We start from the raw sequence: 23,299 nt of genomic DNA on the forward strand, positions 1-23,299 counted from the left end.
ATCAATTATTTTAAAGTTGGGACTAAGTGTGGACGGGCTCTCCCGTAAAGCTACTATCCTGCTATTGAAAATGTGAGCTAAAGCTGATGTCAGGCCAATTTCTCTTCTTCTTTTGCAGTATATGGAATTGATGAGTGGCAAGTGTTGGGAATTGAGGATTTTTTACAGGCTCCTTCAATCTTTTTATCCTAAGGATCTTTTAACCCTAGTGACTAAAAATAATTGGGCCATCTCTTTTCATTTTGTCCTTGTTCTAGAATGTTCCTCAGCTGCCCTGTGGGAAGGCCCTGTACAGCTATGAAGGGAAGGAGCCAGGTGACCTCAAATTCAACAAGGGTGACATCATCATCCTGCGCCGTAAGGTGGATGAGAACTGGTATCATGGGGAGCTGAATGGCAGCCATGGCTTCCTCCCGGCCAGCTACATCCAGTGCATTAAGCCCCTGTCCCAGACTCCACCACAGGGCAAGGCACTCTATGACTTTGAGGTCAAGGACAAAGACCAGGACAAAGACTGCTTGACTTTCACAAAGGTATGTGTCTATCTCTCATCTCACAAGAACTAGTTTTATTTTTGTTTTTAAGCTATTGTCATGAGGAGAGATCCGTCTTGTGTGCAGTAGAAATGCAGAGTCAGTATAATTTAGGCACCCTGAGGATTTGCATTTCTTCTCTCAAAGATGGTTCAGGTATTTTCATGATTTCAGTCTCCCTACAGTACCTGTTCCTCTTTGTGTGTCTCTCTCTCTCTCTCTCTTTCTCTCTCTCCTCTATGATCTGTCCATCCTCACCCTCAGCTCCTCTCTCATTACGGCTTCATTAGCAGGGCAGGCAGCAAAATCACATGCGGCCGCTCCCATCAAAGCCCCTGTCAGCTTGATAAACTGATAGGCCCTGAGCCTCTACTACATTTTAGACCTAATTTGCACAGACCAAAGCACTTTTCCCTCTCCAAACGTTCCTTTCTTATTGATCCTGCTCATAGACGGGAGAAATACTTCTCTTCTTCTCGAGCTGTTGGCCATTTATAATTTTGACAAATAGAACATTCAATATTTTCTGTGTAGTACATCAGGTGACCAGTGGCAATTATCCGTCCAGTCTGTAAGAGGAATGGGCTTCCTGAGCCGGGGACATGTTGACCATGGCATTTAATAAAATGCCTATTTCCAGACATCCTGCTTAAGCCAAAAAAGGTCAGAGCAAAATGTTGATTGTTCCACACGATTAGGGGAAGATGGGGGAAGAAGGGGCTCCATAGGCCTGCCGCTTTTATCAGCTCTCATATAGCTTCAGGACTGACAGCGTTATTGAGAGTACATTAAGCATTCATGCAGCCCGTCCCCAGGTAGAGCGAGTTTCTGTGTCGCTTTGGTAATTATACTGAGTGGGAGAACACAATAGAGGGATCTCTTTCATCAGAGCCATACCCGTCAATCAGCCCCCATCTCTCTCTCTCTCTCATGTCCTCTGACACACTTAGACGTAAGCACAATACCTTAGCAGTGCATGGAGTTGTTTTTTGCATTTCTGGAACACAAGCATAAACATCTTATTTGTATTCCCAACTGTTCCATCTCCACTTCAAAGCCTGTCATTTGTCTGCTCTGTTTATGTGTGTGTGTGTGTGTGTGTGTGTGTGTGTGTGTGTGTGTGTGTGCGTCTGTGTGTGCGTCTGCATGACTACACTGGTGTCTGTGTCTTTGGAGCGGAGGCCCAAACTTCCCCACAGGAAGCGGAGGTAGTGAGAGGAGTATGGTTTGTCTCCACAATAGTGCAGCCGTCTTGGACCAGAGACAGAATTCAAAGAAGGGGGTCTCTCTCTCTCTCTCTGTGTGTGTGTGTGTGTGTGTGTGTGTGTGTGTGTGTGTGTGTGTGTGTGTGTGTGTGTGTGTGTGTGTGTGTCAAAGAAAGCGAGTCAGAGAGATCACTATTCACTCAGGATGCAGAGCATGTTCAAGGAGCTGGGCCATCCCCTGTGAAAGAGGAGAGGGCGAGGGCCAGCCTTCAGTGGCCTCATTGTTCTCCGATTGACTCGGCCGCGCTGCCAAGAGCACAGGTGGGGGCAGCCGATCTGTGGGGCCTCTCATGCGCGCCGCCACTGCTGTCTCAGGGAGCACACAGCACCATATTGATTTCACTGGCCAGCAGTTTAATGATGCTTTCATTACAGGTCAGCCGATTAGTCAATAAAGCTTTTGATCAATGCGCCATTGACAGGCGTGATGTATCTTTGCTGTTCCGGTGGTGCGCCGGTCCAACGCAGGAGAAAAGCTCCTGTGTGGTGTTGGTGTGGAGCATGTGTCCAGGCAGAGCACAGCAGCTCAGTTACATCCCGGTGTCCAAGGTACACGATCCAGTCCACAACATTTATGGTGGCGAGTTGGAGGCAACACAATAGCTCTCTAACACAGTGATGAAAGCTGATCCCAAACCAGCCTGACCGCGCAGCCGGGATACACTGAGTGGGAATCGATCCGTTTCAGATTATCTTTCTCTAACTCTCTCTCTCTCTCTCTCTCTCTCTCTCTCTCTGTGCTTGGCGATGCCGAGTTGATCCCGTTGCAGTGCCACAGCACATAGCTCCTTAGGGAAGCGCCAGGGATGATCTTCATTATCATTTGGATTGCCGTGCTGAGGCAGGGAGCAGATCAGTGCTTCATGGGAGACTGCATCAGTGCTGTGTCCTGTGTGTGAGAGCCCCGGTGTGGTCAGGCTGTGTGCTGAGACTGCTGCTTTGTTGACTCACCGCACTCTTGCCTAATAGAGGCAGGCAGACAAAGGGTAAAGCAGAGCTTCTACTGTGTCTGTGTTGACCTCTCTCTCACTTTTATCTCTCTCTCTCTCCCTCTCTCTCTGTTTCTCACACTCCCTCTTCCCCTAACTCCCTCCCTGTGGGCCCAGGAAGTGTGTAATGAATTTTACCTGGGAGCCGGCCCTGTGCCAGCCCTTAATCCACGCTGGGGGAGAAGGCTCCTTGCGCCACAAACCGCTCAATTACTGCCAGTCCCTGCTCACCCCATAGCACATCATTAATGAAGCCCAGCATCCAGCCGCCCCACTGGCCCTCAGCGCCCCAATCTCTCCCAAGAGGTTCAGCCTAATTTAGGCCCTGTCATCTGTATCTCCCCACACACATACACACTCTAAAACATATATACTGTATATTCACATATACAAATACATACACATATATGCATACAGGATATACATAAATACATACATACAGTATATTCTGACATACATACATACATACAGACATACATAAAACAAACATACATACATACATACATACATACATACATACATACATACATAAATACATACATACATACATACATGTATACATACAAACATACATACATAGACAGAGAGAAAGGCTGTGACCAACAGGACAGACCGACAGACAGACAGGAAGGCTATGAATTATACTCATGGAGTATTACCAATTCTAAAACTGATAGTTCCGGTTCTTGATTGTTATTGGCTGAATCACGTTCGATGCCGTTGTAAAATGCAAAATAACTTACTTATTACTGCGCTACCATAACTTGATACAAAAGTTAAAGTAGCTGCGTCTCGACGTTGCTTGGCAACCAATCAGATACAGGAAATATATTTCTTGGCGGAGGAATGACTATCTAGGAATAACTCGTTGTGTTTCTAGTTGCTGTGCCTTTACTTTATGAAACTTTGCCAGGTATTTATAGTAACAGTTTTAGAAAAGCAGTAAGCCACTCGAGTCCGCTAGCGCGTTGTGCCTAACAACGCCTCTTAGCTGTTGTATAATCAGTGTAACCTACGGCCTCTCGGGGCTTATTGCTTAAGTACCCACTGAGCTTGTTGTCTTGTATGTGTAAATGCATTCCAATGCATTCCAATCTTCCCACACATAAACCATTGGCTTAATACGGTTTTGCTTTTGATCACACCCAAGAAAAAATGTTTGCGAGAAATAACAACTCGGAGTGCTTCATAATTCATGCAGACTTAACACCACTACAGCAGCCCATCTAAATAATGAGCATTTGATCATCTTTGAAAAGGATTCAATTACAAGCTTGCAAAGAAGACAGACTCTGGCAGTGTGAGCCTCTCAAACACATGAGATGAAAGTGACTTCTGTCTTAAAGCTGCCTGCATGTCACAGCAACCAACGTGAAACTGATGCGCCTCTATGAGAGACAGATGGAAGAGCGTTTGGGAAAATAGACAGGGAGAACAAGTCTTTGACCCGCTCTTTGATACGTGTGATGTCCAGTGCTGGGCAGGGCTGTGGCGCTGGACGGGGAGCCGTGTGTGCTGAGCGATGCATCCTGGGGAAGTGGCCTGAGTGGCGGCCCTGTGCTGGTGGCATTGAGAGGGGCCACGTCACCCGTCCTGCTTCCTCCCCATCTGGAGGACGCTCCGCACAACGGAACACTTTTCAGCTGCCTCTGAACACGCGCACACACACACACACACACACACACACACGCGCGCGCACACACACGCAAACACACAGGCACACACACACATGCACATACCCACTTACACACACATACACTCACACACAAGCACATGTACACACACACACACACACACACACACACACACACACACACACACAAGCACACACTAGCACAATAGCACACAAACAGGCACAACACCCCCCCGCATTCATATAGAGATGTACAATTCATGCTGTCAAGCACACAGCCACCAATAGATCTGAAAGCTCATGTCAGAAAAGCACCATGACACGACTTGAGATACACACACACACACACACACACACACACACACACACACACACACACACACACACAGAGAGAGGCAATAGCACACAAACAGGCACAACACACCCCCGCATTCATATAGAGATGTACAATTCATGCTGTCAAGTACACAGCCACCAATAGATCTGAAAGCTTGTGTCAGAAAAGCACCATGACACGACTTGAGATACATTTATTTATTTCTTTAAAAAAATCTATTTATCTATTTAGAGGGGAAACAAAGCAGAGCTGTGTCTCTTGGCCATTCAGATGCTAATGCCATGGCCCTGGATGCATGGAGTGGGGAGAGGAGCTGAAGGTCACATGTGAGTGATGAATGTAGAAAGCGCATCATGCCCTGCTGTCTGCCACTGTTGCATCATCAAAGTCCCCCATGCAGAACAATCCTATAACGTGTGCATTACCGCCTAATACATAATTTAAACACTGATTATTATTTCAGAAGCGTAGTTTAGACGGAATATGAGACGATATGCTGTCATTGCTACTATGAGTGTATTCTTTAATGGGATCAAGGGTGTGCGTGCTTATTTTGTATGCCAGTACTTCTCTCTTAACCTATCAAAGCGTGCATGTGTGTCGCTGTTATTGATGCTGTTATCTGTTACATTGTGTTATAATGCTCTCAATCAAAGAGAAGGGAAATGAGGTGTCATGGAAATTGAAGTCCTGGTGTTTGAGAGTGGTCATTTGAATGCTTGGTTCCACTCCAGTGGCCTGTCAGGCTGCTGTGTAGCGCTCCGCTAACGGCAAGTTGTCACAAAGGATTATTTCTGTGCCTTTATACCTTCAATGCACATTTGCTTTCTGAGGCTGTCTCTATAAGTCTACCTGATGTTTTAAAAAGTCCTCTCTCTCTTTTTTTTTCTTTCTCTCTCTCTCTGTTTCTCTGTTCGACAGGATGAGATTCTGACTGTGATTCGAAGGGTCGACGACAACTGGGCAGAGGGCATGCTGGGAGATAAAATTGGGATCTTTCCCATTTTATATGTGGAGGTGAGTCTGTGATTTTGAGGTTAGTTCCCTGTGAAAGGCTCTCTTTGAAAAATTCGCCTGAAATAGAATTACCTTTTCTACGATACTCACATGAGAAAAAGCAAACTGCACCCTTCAGGAGTTCAGTTATCTGGGTTGATTACTTCAACATGATGTGCTCACCTCTTTACTAACCTCGGTGAAGGTAAAGCTACCGAGTGAGTTAGAGAGGAAACAATTGAAATAAACAGAAAATATGTGACACATCTCCAACAGTTCTGCATCTTTACACACAGCTCAGTAGCACCTCTCATAAACTTGAGTTGTTTTTCCACTGAATTGCGAGACGGAGAGGGGGAGTAAACTCCACCAGGCTTAAAGCTGTCAGAGAGACAGACTCCCAGTGGTCATTTAACAGTGGCGGTGGTGAGTCAGGGGCTTCATGGTGTCTGTGTGTGTCAGGCTCAAAATGCCATGTCAGGAGAAAGGGGCCGTCATAAAGCACATAAACAGGTGCATTATGGGTATTAGGGGTCTTACATATTGATTTAAGAGGATGTGCGGGGTGGGGAGTGGTGTCGGCTGCTGCAGCAGGGGGAGGTGAAGGAGAGGACACGTGCGGGGGCTTAGAGAAGTCGTCTCCTCTCCCCTCCTCTCTTCTCTCCCCTCCTCTCTTCTCCTCTTTTCCTCTCCTCTCCTCTCTTCTCCTTTCTTTTCCTCTCCTCTCCTCTCCCCTCTTCTCCTCTCTTCTCATCTCTTTTCTCTTCTCCTCTCTTCTCCACGCATCCCTCTCAGCTGCTAGCCCTCATTATGGCGTCTGCTCCTCCCTGCTGCACCTGGGGGAAGCTAATATTCTGCAACATTCATTGCTTTGGACAGGTCATGCATGTGTGCAGTGTACCATACCTGATAATCAACTCCAGAACTATGTAATTCAGTCCGAATGAAAGTAATATGGGCTTTATGAGTTGGGATGACTGGTGGTTTTGATTTACTGCTCGCCGTCTTTTAATACACTTCCAGTTCACTCCCCATTGACTGGCTCATAAATGGTTATCTGGAGAAAAAAAAATAGCTGACTGTTTTCCAGGCCGCTCTCATAATTGGTATGGATTATGCTGGCAAACAGGCATTGATCATCCTAACTGCACAATAGCAAAGGCAGGCGTGACAACTTGCGAGTGAGAATGACCTCATCGAGGGTGAAGTGAGTGACCGTGTAAATCTGACCAGAGAGAGAAGAGCTGGAGACGTGATGGAGGATGTGATGATGGGATGACATGTATGTGGAGAGAGGGAGAGGGGAGGGCTGCCAAAAAGGAGAAGAGACATCAATAATTCAGACTCCTCAATCACACCCAGGCGCCACTCCCTCCAGTGAGCCCCAAGGCTGAAGTGGCCGTGGGGGGACTGGGTGGCGTTGTGGTCAGGCCTCTGTGGTGGGTGGGTCTGGCTCAGTCCCAGAGGTGCCAGCAGAGTGATGGAGGAGGGGTTGGGGGTGGGGATCAGCTGGGCTCGGGTGGAGCAGCTCTCAGTGGTGGCAGTGGGGCTGCTGGGATGTTTACTCTCTTTCGCTCCCATGCCACTCTAAATGTCTCCAAACTAATTAAAGAGTTTCCGTCTGCCTGCCCTAATCTTTTTACAGTGTGTGATTGTTCTATCAGGGGTTACTAAGGTGGGCTGATGTGTGGACTCTTTGAGACACACGAGAAGAGCATTAATCTCCAGTCAAGTAGATTTAGGACTTTGCCTCCCATGTGTTAGTGTGCTTTATCTAATTTGCTCCATTTTGCCAATCATTGTCTACTTTTGGTGCTTGGGAGCAAGTATTTTTAGCAGACTAGCTCACACCAAATGATGCAGTTTAGCCAAGCAATTTGGCTCTTTCTTTTGCACTCCTTCCACTGAGGCATAAACAGTTGGACTCCAGATTTAGCATGCAGGAAGAGGACGGACCGAATTAGCGTAATTCCCCCCCCCTCGCCTCGTGTCAGTTTAATTGTTCACTCTGCGTTCACCGTGGTGGTGGCTGGATGAATTAGACAGGTGTTCAAATGGTGCAGTTAAGGCTGGTGGGCCAGGAGTGAGGCCAAGAAACTGCTCAATCTTCAGCCCCCAGCTCTGCTCCTCCAGCTCATTGAGATTCAGCCCGTGCACCCCTCTCGGTTCTGCGTCGTTAACTTTTCCAGAGTCGCATTTAATCAATTCTTGGCCTCCCGAAGCATATTGTGGAGCCGGGGCTGGGGCTGGGTTTTAGCGGTGGAGGTGATGGGGTTTTTAGGGGGGGATTTGTGGGCAGGTGCGGCTGTTTCTTCTCCAATGCACAGCCCCTCTCCTGGCTGCTGAGGAGAGATTTCGCCAGAGGGAAGAGCTCAAAGCCACCTGTGCTACTCCCGCCTCTCCTGCCCCTGCCCAGACTCTGGTGACAGCCGTGGGAAACTCTCCCCACTGCTGCTACCTCCGGCTACCCTGGACAGGATTATAGGGCCAGCATACCCTGCATGAAGGGGAGAGAGCAGCAGGACTTCATAAGAAACTGTATCAGAGACTCTTAATCGCCTTGGCGTCTCAGTCCCCAGAAAGGATGTCTGAATGGAATGTAAAATAGTCTTTTATCATAACACTCAAATAAAAACACTTATGGGTGGCATGCACTTATCTTGCATGAATCAGTGCTGTGACACCGCATTCTCATATCATCTATCATCTCTATCATCTATTGTTTGTCAAATATACTGTGTGGAGACTAGTGTACATGAGCATAAAAAGAGTCTACATTTACATTTGGAAAAAAAAAAGCTACCGCAACACCCCAGTGATTCTGCATGGACTAATTTAGGACTATTGTCTTTCTGTACACACCATACACTTTCACACTGTCTGGCTTTGGATGCCAGAGTAATCATTGCCAAGGCTTTAGGAAAGATTGTCGGAAGCCAGTGCATTGTGAAGAGTATTTACAGTGCTGCATGTGGAATTTACAAGGTTACACAGACTGTTCTAAAATTCCTGCTTGTAAACCACATGCTTGTCAAGGCAGACATATGGTGGTGGCTACTAAAGTATGGAAGGTAAGCAAAATGCTGAAAAATGGGCACATCCTTTACATTTGGACAGGAATGCTAAATGAAAGATTGTTTTTGCCGAAGATGCTGGCCCCTTGAATGGCACCACCCCTGGGAGGATAAGAGAGGAAAAAGGAGACGTGAAAAAGGCTGAGCTTACACATGGAATACATTACAGTGTGCAAATATGGCCTTGGATACAGTAGAAATTAGGTGCCATGTGCAGTCTTTTTTCTTGGTTGCTCAACATGAGGCAAGGAATGTGTCGTGTTATTTCGGAGAGGCTTTTGACAGGGTGTTATTATGCCTCCAGTCCAGACATTTTAAGGCTGTTTTATGTCATCTCCCAGTTGCACAATTACAAAGCGTGATGAGCTCTTTATCATGGCTAGCATCAGAGTGCACATGTCGACCGCTGCAGTGGCTATACTGTCCTGCAGGACTAGAAGAGTAGGAGGGGTCTCAGTGAGTGACCCCCGGTAAATGCCATGTCACATCAAGTGGTAAAGTCCCACAGTTGCCTAACGAGGCCCTTTGTGAGCCCCCCATTATGAAGTGAGCACATAAAGACTTACATGAGCCACATGAAACAACAACGGCCATCTATGCGGCCTGTGGAATATAATATGGCTGTAATTACACCTAATTGCCCACGTTGCTATTATTATTATCGCCATTGCCAAATGATTAAAGGCTTAACCTTTATATATTTGTCCTGTGTGCCAAGAGAGATATTATGTCCTGACTGGCTTTTAGTCATTGCAGCTTGACAATGAAAAGCTGTACAAAGAAAAGGACAAAAGATTATTTTCTTAGTTACTTATAGTCTATTATGAGTGCTCACTTTTTAAAAATCATTTTAGCTGCTAGTGTTATGTTTGTTGCTGTTGTTTTTCTCTGCACTGTAATGTTCTGAAATGTCACATTTTCACCTTGCTTTTTTGAAAAAAGGCTAAAAACAACCTTCTTCTCTATAACCGATTGTCATTTCAGTATCAATTAGTCTTACTCATCCTGCCTGGTGACTATATTAGCATACCTATTAACATGGAAATGTAGAATTAATACACTCAGAATCAAAAAGAATATTTATTGATCCACCACTGAATAACCTGCCTTCTACAGCTGAGCACCAATAAACAGGCTTTAGTGACATTTAGAAAAAATAGAGCTTTATTAGAGTTTTCAAGGTCTGCGCTGCACTGCGTCATTAAGTCGAGTCGTAATGGCGGCTGGCAGATGGAGAGCCCTTTGAGCTCAGAGAAGGAAAATGAGTTTGCTCAGGTTCATTTTTATAACGACAGACGATCACATGCCTGTGGGTGTCAGGCTGAGCACTCCCTGAAGTATAGACTCCCAGGGAAGCATCTAAGTGAAGGAGAATCTCATTCTTCTCAAGGTTTGCAGTTGGGGCAGCTTCTGTGTCACACTGTATTTGTGGGTGATTGTTTTGACATGGACCTTAAATAGCAATGTGTGCATGTTGGGGTGTTGGCAGCTTTAGAGATGCGCATATGCTCCTTTTGATCTTACAGGCAGACAGACAGAAATTATAAATTTTGTGCAATTTGAAGACAGATTTTTGTAGAGCTGTTACATTTTCAGGCCCCCTCCTTCCTCATGCCTGCTTTTCCCCCGGTTGTGTAAATAGGTTTTGTCCTTGGGTGTCATTGTGCTGGGAATTGCATCTGGCTGCTTGCTGGTGGAGGTGGTGTTATGCTGTTCTGAAGTCCTGCCAGAAGGATGAGAGCGCGCTGGAGGTTGTAGATGCATCTGCCAGCAGCAGCCAAGATGAGGTGTTCCATACATGCACTACACTGGCCAATTTGTCAAGAGATCACAGCAAAAGTGGATGAGCCCTTTTCCGTCTTATTTGATGCAAATAGGCAGTGTTTCATACACCAGCTATTTTTATGGTCTTAAGTGCGTTTTTGTACCAAAGAGATGCTTTAAGCAGGTGTCACTCTATGTTTATTCACGTCTGGCTAATTTAGCAGCATTTGGGCGCAACTCACAGGCCCATGGAAGCTTTCCGGGATCACTTAAGCCCACAGAAGCCCCTTGCAGCTGTGCGGGACTCAATGTGGCCTCACATTAAGGGCTCAAACAGGTCCTGCTGTTCATGAAGGGGCTACAGAGCTTTCACCAGAGGCAGTAATTAAATCACACTGGCACCACACTTTTCAAAGACACACAAATAGCAGGTTAATGCCCCCTCGCTGAATGAGAGAGAGAGGGAGAGAGAGAGAGAGAGACCACCTGATGCTGTTTCAAACAGAAGCTATTTATCGCCGACATGATTGCAATCATTAGTTTGATTGCAGGATGGATTTTATGCTGGTGTCCCTGGCTCATTAACAGTCATAGACCATTCCCTATCTTCGTGGACCTCAGCTGCCCTCATAGGTAATTGCTAAAGCAGAAAATGCCATTGCAAAGGCTCACAGTGTTTTGGAATGTTATTAAATATGAAGATAAAACTTTTTTTGTTAATTGTAAGTGACTACTGTCTCTTTGCTATGGTCTCATCTTTGTATTCTTCTAATTATAGAATAAGATATAATGAGAGAATCTGTTTCTGCTTCTTGATATATGCAGTTTTGTCTGTGTTGCACGTTGTTTGATGTGTAAAGTAGTTCTTTAAGGAAATTGTGCACACTATTTTAACCACCTCATCAACCAAATCAACCAAACCACTACTATGGAGTGTACTTTGTGAGCTTTATTAATATTCTGGAACTTTCTCATCTTGTCTTATTAGTAGTAGTTCAATATGATTATCACTGCAGTTTGTGTATTTTACTATCAGTGAAGTTATGGCCAGGGACCAATTCTTGTTGTTACAGATACAGTAAGTCCCCTGTAAACATATTCTTTAAGAGGTTCGGTCATATATTCTGCTTTTACTTTTATCCAACTTTTCAACCAGACTGGTTCTATCAGAGCTTTTCTGGAAGAGTTCTTCTGGCTTTTCTCACTGAAATGTTCTTATCTGAAAGGTTCTCACAGGAACATAAATTGTACAGGCTCTGATCTGTTTTTAACTAGACCAATGTCTGATAAGATCCAGTCCTTTTGATAAGCCACCATATGCACTGAGCATTTATAGCAAAGCTCAGATCCCTAATCCTAGAGCTCTTTTAAAAGGTAAGGTAAAAGTTAAAGGCACAACTGGTTTGTTTCACACATTCCATGATCATTTGTCTTTATGGCCTGTTTCTCTCTCTCTCTCTCTTTTTGTGTGTCCTGCAGCTGAATGAGACGGCCAAGCAGCTGATGGAGATGGACAAGCCCACTCCGGTCCCTGGCCCCAGCTCGGACCCCGGCCCCCCCGCCGGCCCCTGCCTGAGCCCCTCCAGCAGCACTGCCACCAGCGCCAACGGCTCCATTAGCAGTGCCAGCGCCAACGGCTCCAGCAGCAGTGCCACCAGTGCCATCCACCGCCGCGCCGAGGGCAAGAAGAACGCCAAGAAGCGCCACTCCTTCACCGCCCTCAGCATGACGCAGCGCACCGCGCAGGCCCTCAACAACCGCCACTCCATGGAGATCAGCGCGCCCGTGCTCATCAGCTCCTCGGACCCGCGGGCCGCCGCACGCATCGGGGACTGCCCCCACCTCTCGTCCAGCGCCCCGCCTCAGGTACCGCAAGATGACTGCCCTCAGACATGAGCTGCTGTTTAAGGCATGACGCCACACAGACACAAACACAAATAAAGAGCAGTTGGAAATAAAGAAAGATAAATAAAAAAGATGGATTAGTCTAAGCATAAACAAACTAGCCCTGTCTCTGAACGCCCTTCCTGCTCTTATGTGGAGCGAGGGTTTGTTTAGCACTTCCTGTGATCATAAGCCTGTTTTATATATATATATTCAGTGCTGAGAAGCTAACGTTGCTTGGCAGCATGCTGTTTGAGAAAACTCCGCCTGACCCCGTTCTGCAGAGGAACTTGGAGTCCTGCCTCAGGAAGATGTGTATGATTGCTGTCCCCCTGAGCGTGTTCACTCCGTCAGGACTGGAGAATGAGTTTGGCATTGATTGGACTGTAGCCACTCTCAGACAGGGCAGGACCCAGCCACAGGCTCGCAGCCGCCCACATCCACACTGTTTGTGTGTGCATCATGGAGTATAATACTGTATGAAACTGGACATTCCATTAATAGTGAGGTAACCGCACATCTATATGAATGGGATTCTTTTCCACTCATGCTTGCCAAACTTCAGGCCTCACTTGGCAGTCCCCTCTGTATAATATATATTAAAGAGAATTCAAACTTTTCCTCTGCCGCTCTCCCTCTCTCAGAACGGAGGCCTATATTTCTTTGCTGGCCTGTTTTTCTGCACTGGCCTGTTTTCTCTCTCAACACAGCAAAATGTAGAGCAGGGTAAACAACATTCATCATTTCAGAACCACTCTTAGTTTGCCAGCCAACTTGAGCATCTGTGATGGACTTTTCTCTGTCCTCTCATTCCCTCTCTCTCTCAAACACACACACACACACACACACACACACACACACACACACACACACACACACACACACACACATACACATACACACACACTGAGCAGATGGGAAATACATGCACACAAAGCTTCTATCAAAGCCCCATGCCTTTAATTCGCAGGCCTGCTGCTCAGAGGAGGCTGCTTATCGAACGCGGCTCTCTGGGGAGCCTGTGGTATGTTTGTTCAGCACCGCCAGCTCAGACGCTACTGGCCACCGGAGCCGGAGCCGTCCCGCAGGCCGCTGATGGCCATGTGGCCGGCAGTGAGGAAGGTCAGGCTGGACCACTCCCCCTGAGCACAGCACAGTCCCCCTGAGCACCGGCAATAAACTTGGATTACTCCACTTTTATTGAAGGTCGCCGGCTGTCAGAGAACTCACTGATGGGCCACTGACACTGACCACTGGTCTTCTGAAGGAAGAGGGGAGAGGAGAGGAGAGGATGGGGGTCGGAGGAGAGGAGGGGAGGGGAGAGTAGAGGATGGGGGGGTGTAGAAGAGGAGAGGAGAGGTGGGACAGGGTCAGCGATGATTCAGAGAGTTGCTGCTGCAGAAGGACAAATAACCGCAAACCTCTAGCACCGCTATTTGGCTGGGATGAGATGCACTAGCTTATTCCTGAGCCTGGATTGTACTCAAGTTCTGCTTGAGGAAGTGGTCACCCATGAGACTCCTCTCTCAACTCTTTCCATCTTTATCTCTTCATGTCTTTGATGATTTATTGGCCCTCAATGCCTCTGTCATGCGTCAGTGCTGTAGGCCTGTGTTTGGAGATCAGGCAAGACAGGAGGGAGAACAGACTGCAGAGCCTCCTGCAACCGGAACACTTTCTTTTGTCGTCAAGTGATGTAAAACCGCTGAGGTCTGAGTATTAATGCAGGGTCATTATGAAAACTTTTAAGATGACTGGCAGAGTCCAGGCTGTAGTGCTCCTTCGCTCATTACTGAATGCACTGACCTTCCCATGATCCCTTTCCTGAGCGCTGGGCGGCCCCTCTGACCCTCGAGCACGGGCTTCAGACGGGTTGGTGGAGTGGAGGACCACCACCGCCTCCACCCGGTAGACCTGGTGCTCCACAGACGGATCCCCGCTAGACATTATGGATGAGCGGCCCGTGGCGGGTGAGGAGTGGGAGGCTCTCGGGGGACGGGCAGGTCTCCACCTCCACGCCAGGCCTCAGCTGTGGCCTCCTGCTTCTCATTGGGGGGGGGGGGCGTTATGAATTTTTCAGGGCACCACACAGCTGAGGGGTCGGGGGTCGGCATGCTCGTAAATCCCCCCCAGGCTGAGTGGATGTGACGGGTCAGAGTAGCGAGCTGGGGGATTGGGGGGAAGGTTATCACAAAGCACTCTGTAGTAAATGTGTGTGTGTGTGTGTGTGTGTGTGTGCGTGTGTGTGTGTGTGTGTGTGTGTGTGTGTGTGTGTGTGTGTGTGTCTGTGTGTCTGTGTGTGTGTGTGTGGTAAATAAGGATGGATCATGGTGCTGTGAGGACTCACACGGCTCATGTAGTGGAGTGTAGCCGTGAGCCCAGCTCTTGTCCTCTTATCACTTCATCAGTCTTCATCTGTGGACAGTGACTCACAGCCACACTCTCTCCCTCTCTCTCCCATGTCCTCAGAACCTCACCTCCGCTCATTATTCTGATGGCAGAAAAAAGGAGCATTAATGGCATCAGCTTTAGCTCGCTTTTTTTTTTTTTAAGTCTCCCACTTCCAAAACTTTAGTGTTTAGTGGCACTGTGCAGTGTTTGCTCTGAGGCCATCCAAATCCTCCTCTGAGATAGAGATGCTGGCTGCAGCTGAAGTCCAGGGCTTTGGCCCCGGCGCTGGGGGACCCGGAAGAAAGGCTGCCACTATCCAGCGGGAGATCTGGACACAAAGGCTCTCCGCATCCCCCACTGCTGCCTCTGTCCTCGGGTCACGCCGGATCGCGCTGCCGCGTGGCTCTGCACACGTGCGTGGGGCGCCCGCTGAGCCGGCCTGCCTGAGGAGAGACACGCAGGTAATGAGGCACGTGACCACGCCGCCACCGTTCCCATGGCGATCACAGCACTAGGCAGGAGAATGTGCGGCCGGCCGTCTCCATGGAGAGGAGGGATAATTAAGTGCACCCAGTGACTCCTGCAGCCGCGGGCTGCCCAAGGAATAGACCTTGTTGACAATAATTGTCGTTTCAAGCTTGTGTGCTAAATCTGTCATCTGTTGTAACTTTTTTAATGAAGGTACAGTACGGTAAATCCAGCTTTCAAGGCATGAAAGGGAAGTGGAGTGTGTTTTGCTCAGTCTACCTCCCCTGCGCTCAACCACACCAGCAGGGGGGATATTGTGTGCTTGCTCTCGCTGTGAGAAAGTGGGCTAATTACCCCTGCACTGCTCTTAGTTCCTTTTTGATTAGCACAGTTCTATTAGCTCTCATTTGCTGAACAGGTTCTTCACATTTGCGCCCAGTCACGGTGACGGTGTTCAGTATCATGGTGAGGTCCCTCAGGCTCAGGGATGGATTACTGCACGGGCCTACCGGGCCCAGGGGCCCAAGGAGTCAGGGGGCCCTGAAGACCAACCCATTGCATGGAATTATTGCCTCAATATCAACATCAACACATCATTATGTAGGCTATTGATCTAATTGAATTAAAGTATTGGCCATCCCCAAAATGCACCAGAATACAGCAAATCATATCAAACAAATTACCCCCTGACATATGCGACAAATAGTGGGGGGCCCTTAATACATCTAGGCCCAGGGCCCCGTAAGTTCATAACCCGTCCATGCTCAGGCTCGATCAGAGCAACAGGACGGAGCGGAGTGGAGTTTCTAGCGCTCTGTTATAGCTGCTGGGAAGGGGCAGGCAGAGTGGGGCTGTTGCAGTCTGGTCATGTTTCGGTCAGTGAAACTCACACTGTGCCAGACTGTAGTCATTACTCACCTGATTGTGGCTAAGTATTTCCCAAGCGTCCAGTCAAGCAGTCTAAAATGGCTAGGTTAATGCACTGACCTCAAATCAACATTCTTTTATCTTGTAGTTTGTGGGTGTGTGCTTACGTTTATGTGTTTGTGTGTGTCTGTGCTTGCCTGCTTGATTGTGTTTGAGTGTGTGTGTGTGTGTGTGTGTGTGAGTGTGTGTGTGTGTGTGTGTGTGTGTGTGTGTGTGTGTGTGTGTGTGTGTGTGTGTGTGTGTGTGTGTGTATATATGTGCTCACTCTCTGGCCTTTATGAGGCCCGTGCTTAACCCCCCCAAGGCTATTTCATTTCACACAGCATCTTGCACTCTGGAGTTCAGACTCATAAGAGCACTTCCATCCATCCCCTTGGTGAGTGTGTGTGTGTCTGTGTGTGACTCCTCTGTATAACTCCTGCCCCCTCTCTCCTCACAGGACACCTTTGTGGGCTCCTCCAACAGTGGGATGGTGCTCTCTCCGCGGGTGGCGTCGGTGACGGGCGAGCTGCTGGCCGCAGCCAAGGTCCAGCTGCCTCTCAACATGTGAGTCCTGAGTGATGCCCACTGCTGCTCTTCCTGCACTGCATGGGCAAAAAGCCAGTTTGAGATTGCCAAGAGCATTCTTGTTAGCTCATTTTATACAGTTGTAATAAACAAGTGATTGAGTGTCACTAGAGAGACTGTTTTTTTTTTTTTTAATTTGCATGTCATGGAGTTATGCACATACATGCATGGCATTTCCCATATCCCCAGACTTGTTTATTTCTCTCTGTGTGGGCTTTATGAAATGGGTTGTAAAATAGTTTAATAGAAGCGCTCGGATTCAAGCAATGGAGACGGCATGACGGCCACAGCCCACAGCCTTGTGCAATAAAGTGCTACAGCCTCAGCTGATCATATCTCCTTCTCTCCGTATACACACGTGTGCACACACACACACACACACAAATACTGGCTGAAATACAAGTTCCTCCAGGAGCCATGACAATCTGTCTCACGCCGGGCTTCACAGCAAGCATCCCTCTCCTCTGAGGAGAAGCCCTGCCTGGCCATGCATCTGGACAGTTCCATTGTGCCGTCCATCCCTGACCCTGCAGCCACCTCCACCGGCAGTGCGCAAAGAAAGCAAAAAAAAAGAAGCAGGACCTCTGTTGCCATAGTTACCCCGAGGCTTTGTATCTCCATGCCTCCTGGGTTTGTGTGCGTGTGCGAGCTGCTGTTAATTTTTCCTCTTGTAGTTTACCATAAGGGTATGTGTGTGTGTGTTGTGTGTGTGTGTGTGTGTGTGTGTGTGTGTGTGCGTGTGTGTTGCTGAGGGGTAGGCTAGCCGTCTGTGGTCTTTCATGAGTGATTACAGTCAGTGTGTGCGTGGTGGGGCTGCCTGGTGACAGACAGAGCTGTGCCCTGAGGGTGATATGAACTCCGCTCACCGCTCTATGCAGCCGTGCATGTGGGCCTCGTCTCTATATACTAAATTACTCCACAAGAAAAAGATTTCCACTCCACTTTGTGTTGAGTTTGAGGAGCGGCGGCTGCATTAGCCAAGCTTCCTGTGGATTAGTGTGCAGAGAACACAGTGACCCCAAGGTCCCACACACTGAGCTGCTCATCAAGTAGTGCATTGAATTGCACAGGTTCTGGTTTTGGATATGGTATTATTCCATGTGTGATTGAAAAACCCTTTCAGCAAAGCAGGTAAACACATTTGCAGGTCTCACTCCTCTCAGAAAACACCTGCTGTAGCTCACCTCAGTGCCCCGCTTTCTCTCTCTCTCTCTCTCTCTCTCTCTCTCTCTCTCTCTCTCTCTCTCTGGCAGATACCTGGCCATGTACGCCTACAAGCCGCAGAAGGCCGACGAGCTGGAGCTGCGGAAGGGTGAGATGTACCGCGTGATGGAGAAGTGCCAGGACGGCTGGTTCAAGGGGACCTCCCTCCGCAGCGGAGCCTCTCGGCGTCTTCCCCGGCAACTACGTCACCCCCGTCTCCAGGTGGGTCATCCTCGCTTCCCTGGGGAGATGATGTGCGTAAGGGGAGCGGGTTGGTGGGCTCTAAAGGGTTCCAAGTTGATGGCAAGTTTGTCTAGTGCCTGAAACAAAAAAAGGAAAAAGAAGGAAAAAGCCTCGAGAGAGAGAAGAAAACTTGCTGATGGATGCTGATGGGAGACATGCAGCTCCGACTGCTCTGCCAGCTCTATGATTAGAATGTATAGGGCGGCATTAATGGCTGATTAACATAACGCCAGTGTGCAGATCTCAGCAGGCCAGCTCGCGCTAACAAAGGAGCAAGAGGCAATTAGACGCTCAGGAATGGGCCCGCGCCAGCATGGGGCGGTGCCGCAGAGAGAGACGGCCGAGGGGAGCCGCGCACCGCAAAAGGAAAAGGTCGGATGGCAACAGAATGTCCATGTGGAATGTCTTAACTGACCACTGATGGCAAGAGGCCTGTCAGGAAAAAAAACTCCTGCCAGCAGCTGAATCCGTCATGTTGGAATGAGCTGCAGACATGTGGGCCAAAGCACAGGACCAGGGTGTGTTGGGGAACAATAGAATACCAAATAAGAATATGGCAGATAGCTGTCTTCCCAAACAAATAGACCAACTGTTTGGTCAGTGTGCAGAACGCTATTTATTGTGCTGGACTATTATGTCCCATTGTGTTTGGCTGCCCATAGACGGGCAGCTTTATATGTGTGTCTTCTGTTTCACTAGACAAAAAATCAGCTCCTCCATATAGTTGTTGGAGAGTCCTGCCTATATTGCTGCAGTGTAATTATGTGTTTTTGTCTGCCAACGGCAATTTATAGTATTGGAACAGATAATCCCACGGTTTGTTTGTTTTAGGTTAATAATACATTTATTTTATAGCAACACTGCTGAAATGAGCTATGCAGTATGTGCCATCAGGTTTACTGTACTGCGCCTCAGAATTACCCTACGGTTTCATCCCCTGACCACAGGCACATTGATTGAATGGAAATTACAGTGTGTGTGTGTGTGTGTGTGTGTGTGTGTGTGTGTGTGTGTGGGGAGAGGAGGTGTCTCCATTGGGCAGCATAAAATCTTACTGCACTAAAATCACCAGCTGCCCAGAGAGCTCTGAGCCGCACCACTGCAGAAACCGGGCAAGACAAAGTACAGTCCTAACCCCTGAATGGGTCTGTGAGATGGAATCACTCTGAGAGCCTCTGGTGCAGACAGAGGGGTGAACGCTCAGGTTATCCATACAGGAGCCATCCTCATACATATTGTACACACACATACACACACACACAAACACACAGACACATACAAACACACACACACACACACACACACACACACACACACACACAGAGTAACACATCTTGTAACCAGGTGGAGCAGGAGAGTGAATAAGCACTCTGTCAACTCAAGCAGCTCGATGCTGGAGAGAGTTGTGTGTCCCAGAGGTGAGCTGGCTGCTCTGGGGGGGGGGGGGGGGGGTTGTTAGGTGAGACCTACTCTGAGCTCCACTTGCAGGAGATGTGCATAATTGGGCGAGGTCTGGGAAACATCTCTAGAAAGCACTTTAGGATGTAATTGGCTTGAGCGCTGCTCATCTCTCCTGCTGTTTGCTGAGATTAGGAGGGTCTCGCAGGGGAAGCAGGAATGCTCTCCGCTCCACTCCAAAATACATTTTTGGAAACTCTGACATGAATGCGCTCAGATAGATGATATAAAGTCCGTCTCACCAGTGAAGAGCACTTGAGCCCAGTTGCAAACATCACATCCAATAACCCTGATTCCCTGTGTGAGTGCCCATGCCTGCTCCACACACACACATTTAATGAAGGATCAATGAATGCTTCATCCCCCACATGCTCAACACTGAAAGTGCATTTTACATGCACTTTTGCTGCATTATTAATTAGTCTCCTGCGCCCCTGCTTATAATCACTCTTTGACTGTGCAGTCCGAGTCTCCCTTGGCCAGGCCCTATTCTAACAGCTGAATGTCTGCGCACATGCACGCAAGCAGCACTAATTTTCCCTCCTGACAGGAAGTCGATGCGTAGCCCACAGGATGTGGGGGATTATGAAGGTGTCGTCGATAAGATTGCCTCTTGGAAATGCATTTCCTCGCACACTACCTTTAAATATGGAGTTTTGGTTGCTGTAGAGCCCAACGGCTCTCATCTATCAATAAAGCCGACGCCTGCTGCTGCAAGTTTGAGTGGAGCAGTGTGTGCAGTGGCTGGTGATCTGGAGCTGATTTGTCTGTTTTATGTGTGTGTGTGAGAGAGTGTGCGTGTGCTTGTGTGTGTGTGTGTGTGTGTGTGTGTGTGTGTGTGTGAGTGTGTGTGTGTGTGTGTGAGAGTGTGTGTGTGTGTGTGTGTGTGTGTGTGTGTGTGTGTGTGTGTGTGTGTGTGTGTGCGTACATGTGTGTGTGCAGGGCTCCGTTCGCTGTGGGCCAGGCGCGGGCCTGTCTGCCCACCCAGGCGCAGGCGGCGAAGGTGGTGGCCAGCACCTCGGGCTCGGCGGGTCCCTCCAGTCCCGTGCTCCTGGGCTCCTCGTCGCGCTCCACGCCCCCGCTGGTCAACCCTTCCTCCTCCTCCTCCTCGTCCTCACCACAGCTCCAGTCCGCCTCTGTGCACCTGAAGAACTGCCTGCGCATGTCCGGCCCGCAAACAGTGGGTCAGGCGCGCACCGCTATGCAGCTGGGTGAGCTCTCTCTGTTTCTCTCTCTCTCTCTCTTCTCTCTCTCTCTCTCTGGTCCTCTGCTGACCCCCGCTGTCCCATGCAGCTGGGTAAGTAGCTCTCTCTCTCTCTTTCTCTCTCTCTCTTTCTCTCCCTCTCCCTCTCTCTCTCTCTCTCTCTCTGGTCCTCTGCTGACCCCCGCTGCCTCCTCATCCTCAAGGCTGCTTTTTACTGCTTTTTTGAGGATGCTGTTTGGAACAAATGTGGTGTTTGTAGTGTTAGTTTCTGTGGCCTACATATCTAGGCACATCTCTCTCTCTCACTACCCACACACTCATTCTGTCTCTCGCTCTCTGTTTCTCTCTCTCTCTCTCACTCTCTCTCTTTCTTTCTCTCTCTCTCTCTCTCTGTACTTTATGATCGTTTTTCTGAGCTGCGTTACAGCTGAGGAGTCCTGATTGCCAGCTGAGGCCCCAGTGCTGTGGGTAAACTGTGAGAGTGGCTCTGTCTCAGTTGCTTCAGTTCCTGCGTGGAAGTGTGAGTGATTCCCCTTTGAGGATCCACCAGAGTGGCCTCCAGGGTGTAGCATGTGTGCACTCTGTGCCAAGAATAACCTCCCAGCGCCCCCCTCTCCCCACCACCACCGTCACATCATCCAGTTGGGCTGGTGCGCCTGTTTGTGAGCCCAGAGAGCAGACGCTCCCGCCTCACACATCTGCTTCCCATTAGAGCTGGGAACATGACGAGAGGCCATGGGAGACTGTCCATCAGGCCCATCCCGCTGTCCACTGCTCTCCGCTCCGCCGTCCCCCTCAGAGCTGCCGGCTCGTCAAGAGGGCAGCCAGGGACAGGAAGCGGGAAGTGGAGGAATGCCCTCTGGCCGTGGCCGGCTGTGGGCGTGGGCATGTGGGGAGGTGTTTAGAGTCATTTGTTAAGGGAGGCTGACCGATGCCTGAGCGGCTGCCAAAAGCCCACACCTGATCCGCACGGCACTCGCCAAGGTCACCTGCAGCTCAGTAGCAGGTGCAGAGGCCGAGCGGAGCGAGTTGGCTAGCAAGGGATCTGTCTGTGTAGCTAATTGCTCTGTCCAGCTGTAGAATCCACACAAGTCCAGTCACAAACTGGACGAATATGCTTGAGGAAAGCCTGTCAATGGATACTCTGCTTTTCCTACATATCCAGTAGTGATTCTCCCCTTTGTGTCACCATGTGGTACTTACCGACAGACGATGTGTTCTTGTCACATGTGTTAACGTGACCCACCTTGTGTGTTGTGTCCCAGCTGCTGAACGCCAGGCAGGCAGGCTCAGTTAACATGTTAAAGGCCTTGTTAAAGCATTTCACAGCTGAGATAAGCTGTCAGTAATAATGAAAGGCCTGCTGTTGAACATTGGCAGTAATTGCTGGTTGTATTCCGTGCAGAGGAACTTTGAGTCTGAGAAAAGCTCATTAGAGTTTGCAGGGTCGCCCCCCCCCTCTTTTTCTCTGTCTCTCTTTCTTTCTCTCTCTCCCTATCTGTCCCTGTCTCTCTTTTCTGACTTCCTGTGCCATGCAGAGTGCTCATGCATTTCAGCCACTGTGCCTTCAAAGGCTCAGGTGAGCATTAATTGAAGGGCTCTGGTGAAGGCCCTACCCTGGGGAGATGAGCTGTGAATTAGCAGCATGTTGAGACGTGTGTGTGTGTGTCTGTCTGTGTGTCTGTCTCAGCACCAGGCTTAGCTTTGTGCCTATGTGCATGAGAGAGAGAGAGAGAGAGCACATGTCTGAGATCCCTTCGGGAACAGGGGTTTTAACACCACCACTACCTCCTTTTCCTCCCCTCATCCAGATCTGGATGTTCAGCAGTTCAGTGTGTCAGAGAGACAAAAATGCTGAAAATGTAATGAAACTCTATGACCTGTGAGTTCACTTGCACAATGTGTTGTAATAATTGTACGCTTTCTCTGAACGTTCCTTTCAATCCATCATAATGTAATGACATCCAGATCTGTCCAATAAACCTGACTCAGTGGTCTACATTAGTTATATATTTACTTTACATTTCCTAGTAGAGATTATGTGAGCCTATTCATGACCAGGCCTAAAGTTGTCTAGTTTTCTGTGGTTTCTCTCTGGTAGAGTAAGATGTATGGAATGTGTGGTGTAACATGTGCAGGATACACGCAGTGACATAGTGATAAAATATCTCTGAATTTTTGTCCCTTGCCAGGTAGTTATAAATGTTCCCTGTTTGAAAAGTGACTTAGCATCTTTGCAGGGAGAGGAATTGTCGTGGTGCTAAAGTGAGGTTAGATAGTGTAGGTTCCTATCTCTGGAGGCGGCTGCCTGGGAGTGAGCTATCTCTGTTGGGCCAGTCTCCATATAGGTTTCATTTCCTGTC

The 23,299-nt window shown here is 48.5% G+C and overlaps 1 protein-coding gene across 1 annotated transcript in view; it reads left to right on the top strand.

The window, feature by feature from the left end:
• The window catches only part of LOC125292082 (E3 ubiquitin-protein ligase SH3RF3-like), a 100,089-nt gene that overhangs the window by 67,694 nt on the left and 9,096 nt on the right, over positions 1 to 23,299 (top strand). Inside the window, 7 exon segments of the mRNA XM_048239223.1 lie at positions 258 to 533; positions 5,679 to 5,774; positions 12,071 to 12,457; positions 16,701 to 16,807; positions 18,082 to 18,214; positions 18,216 to 18,253; positions 20,675 to 20,943. Of these exon segments, the coding sequence (XP_048095180.1) occupies positions 258 to 533; positions 5,679 to 5,774; positions 12,071 to 12,457; positions 16,701 to 16,807; positions 18,082 to 18,214; positions 18,216 to 18,253; positions 20,675 to 20,943 (1,306 nt within the window).

This window comes from Alosa alosa, chromosome 3, assembly GCF_017589495.1.
Source record: "Alosa alosa isolate M-15738 ecotype Scorff River chromosome 3, AALO_Geno_1.1, whole genome shotgun sequence".
Taxonomy (NCBI): Eukaryota; Metazoa; Chordata; class Actinopteri; order Clupeiformes; family Clupeidae; genus Alosa; species Alosa alosa.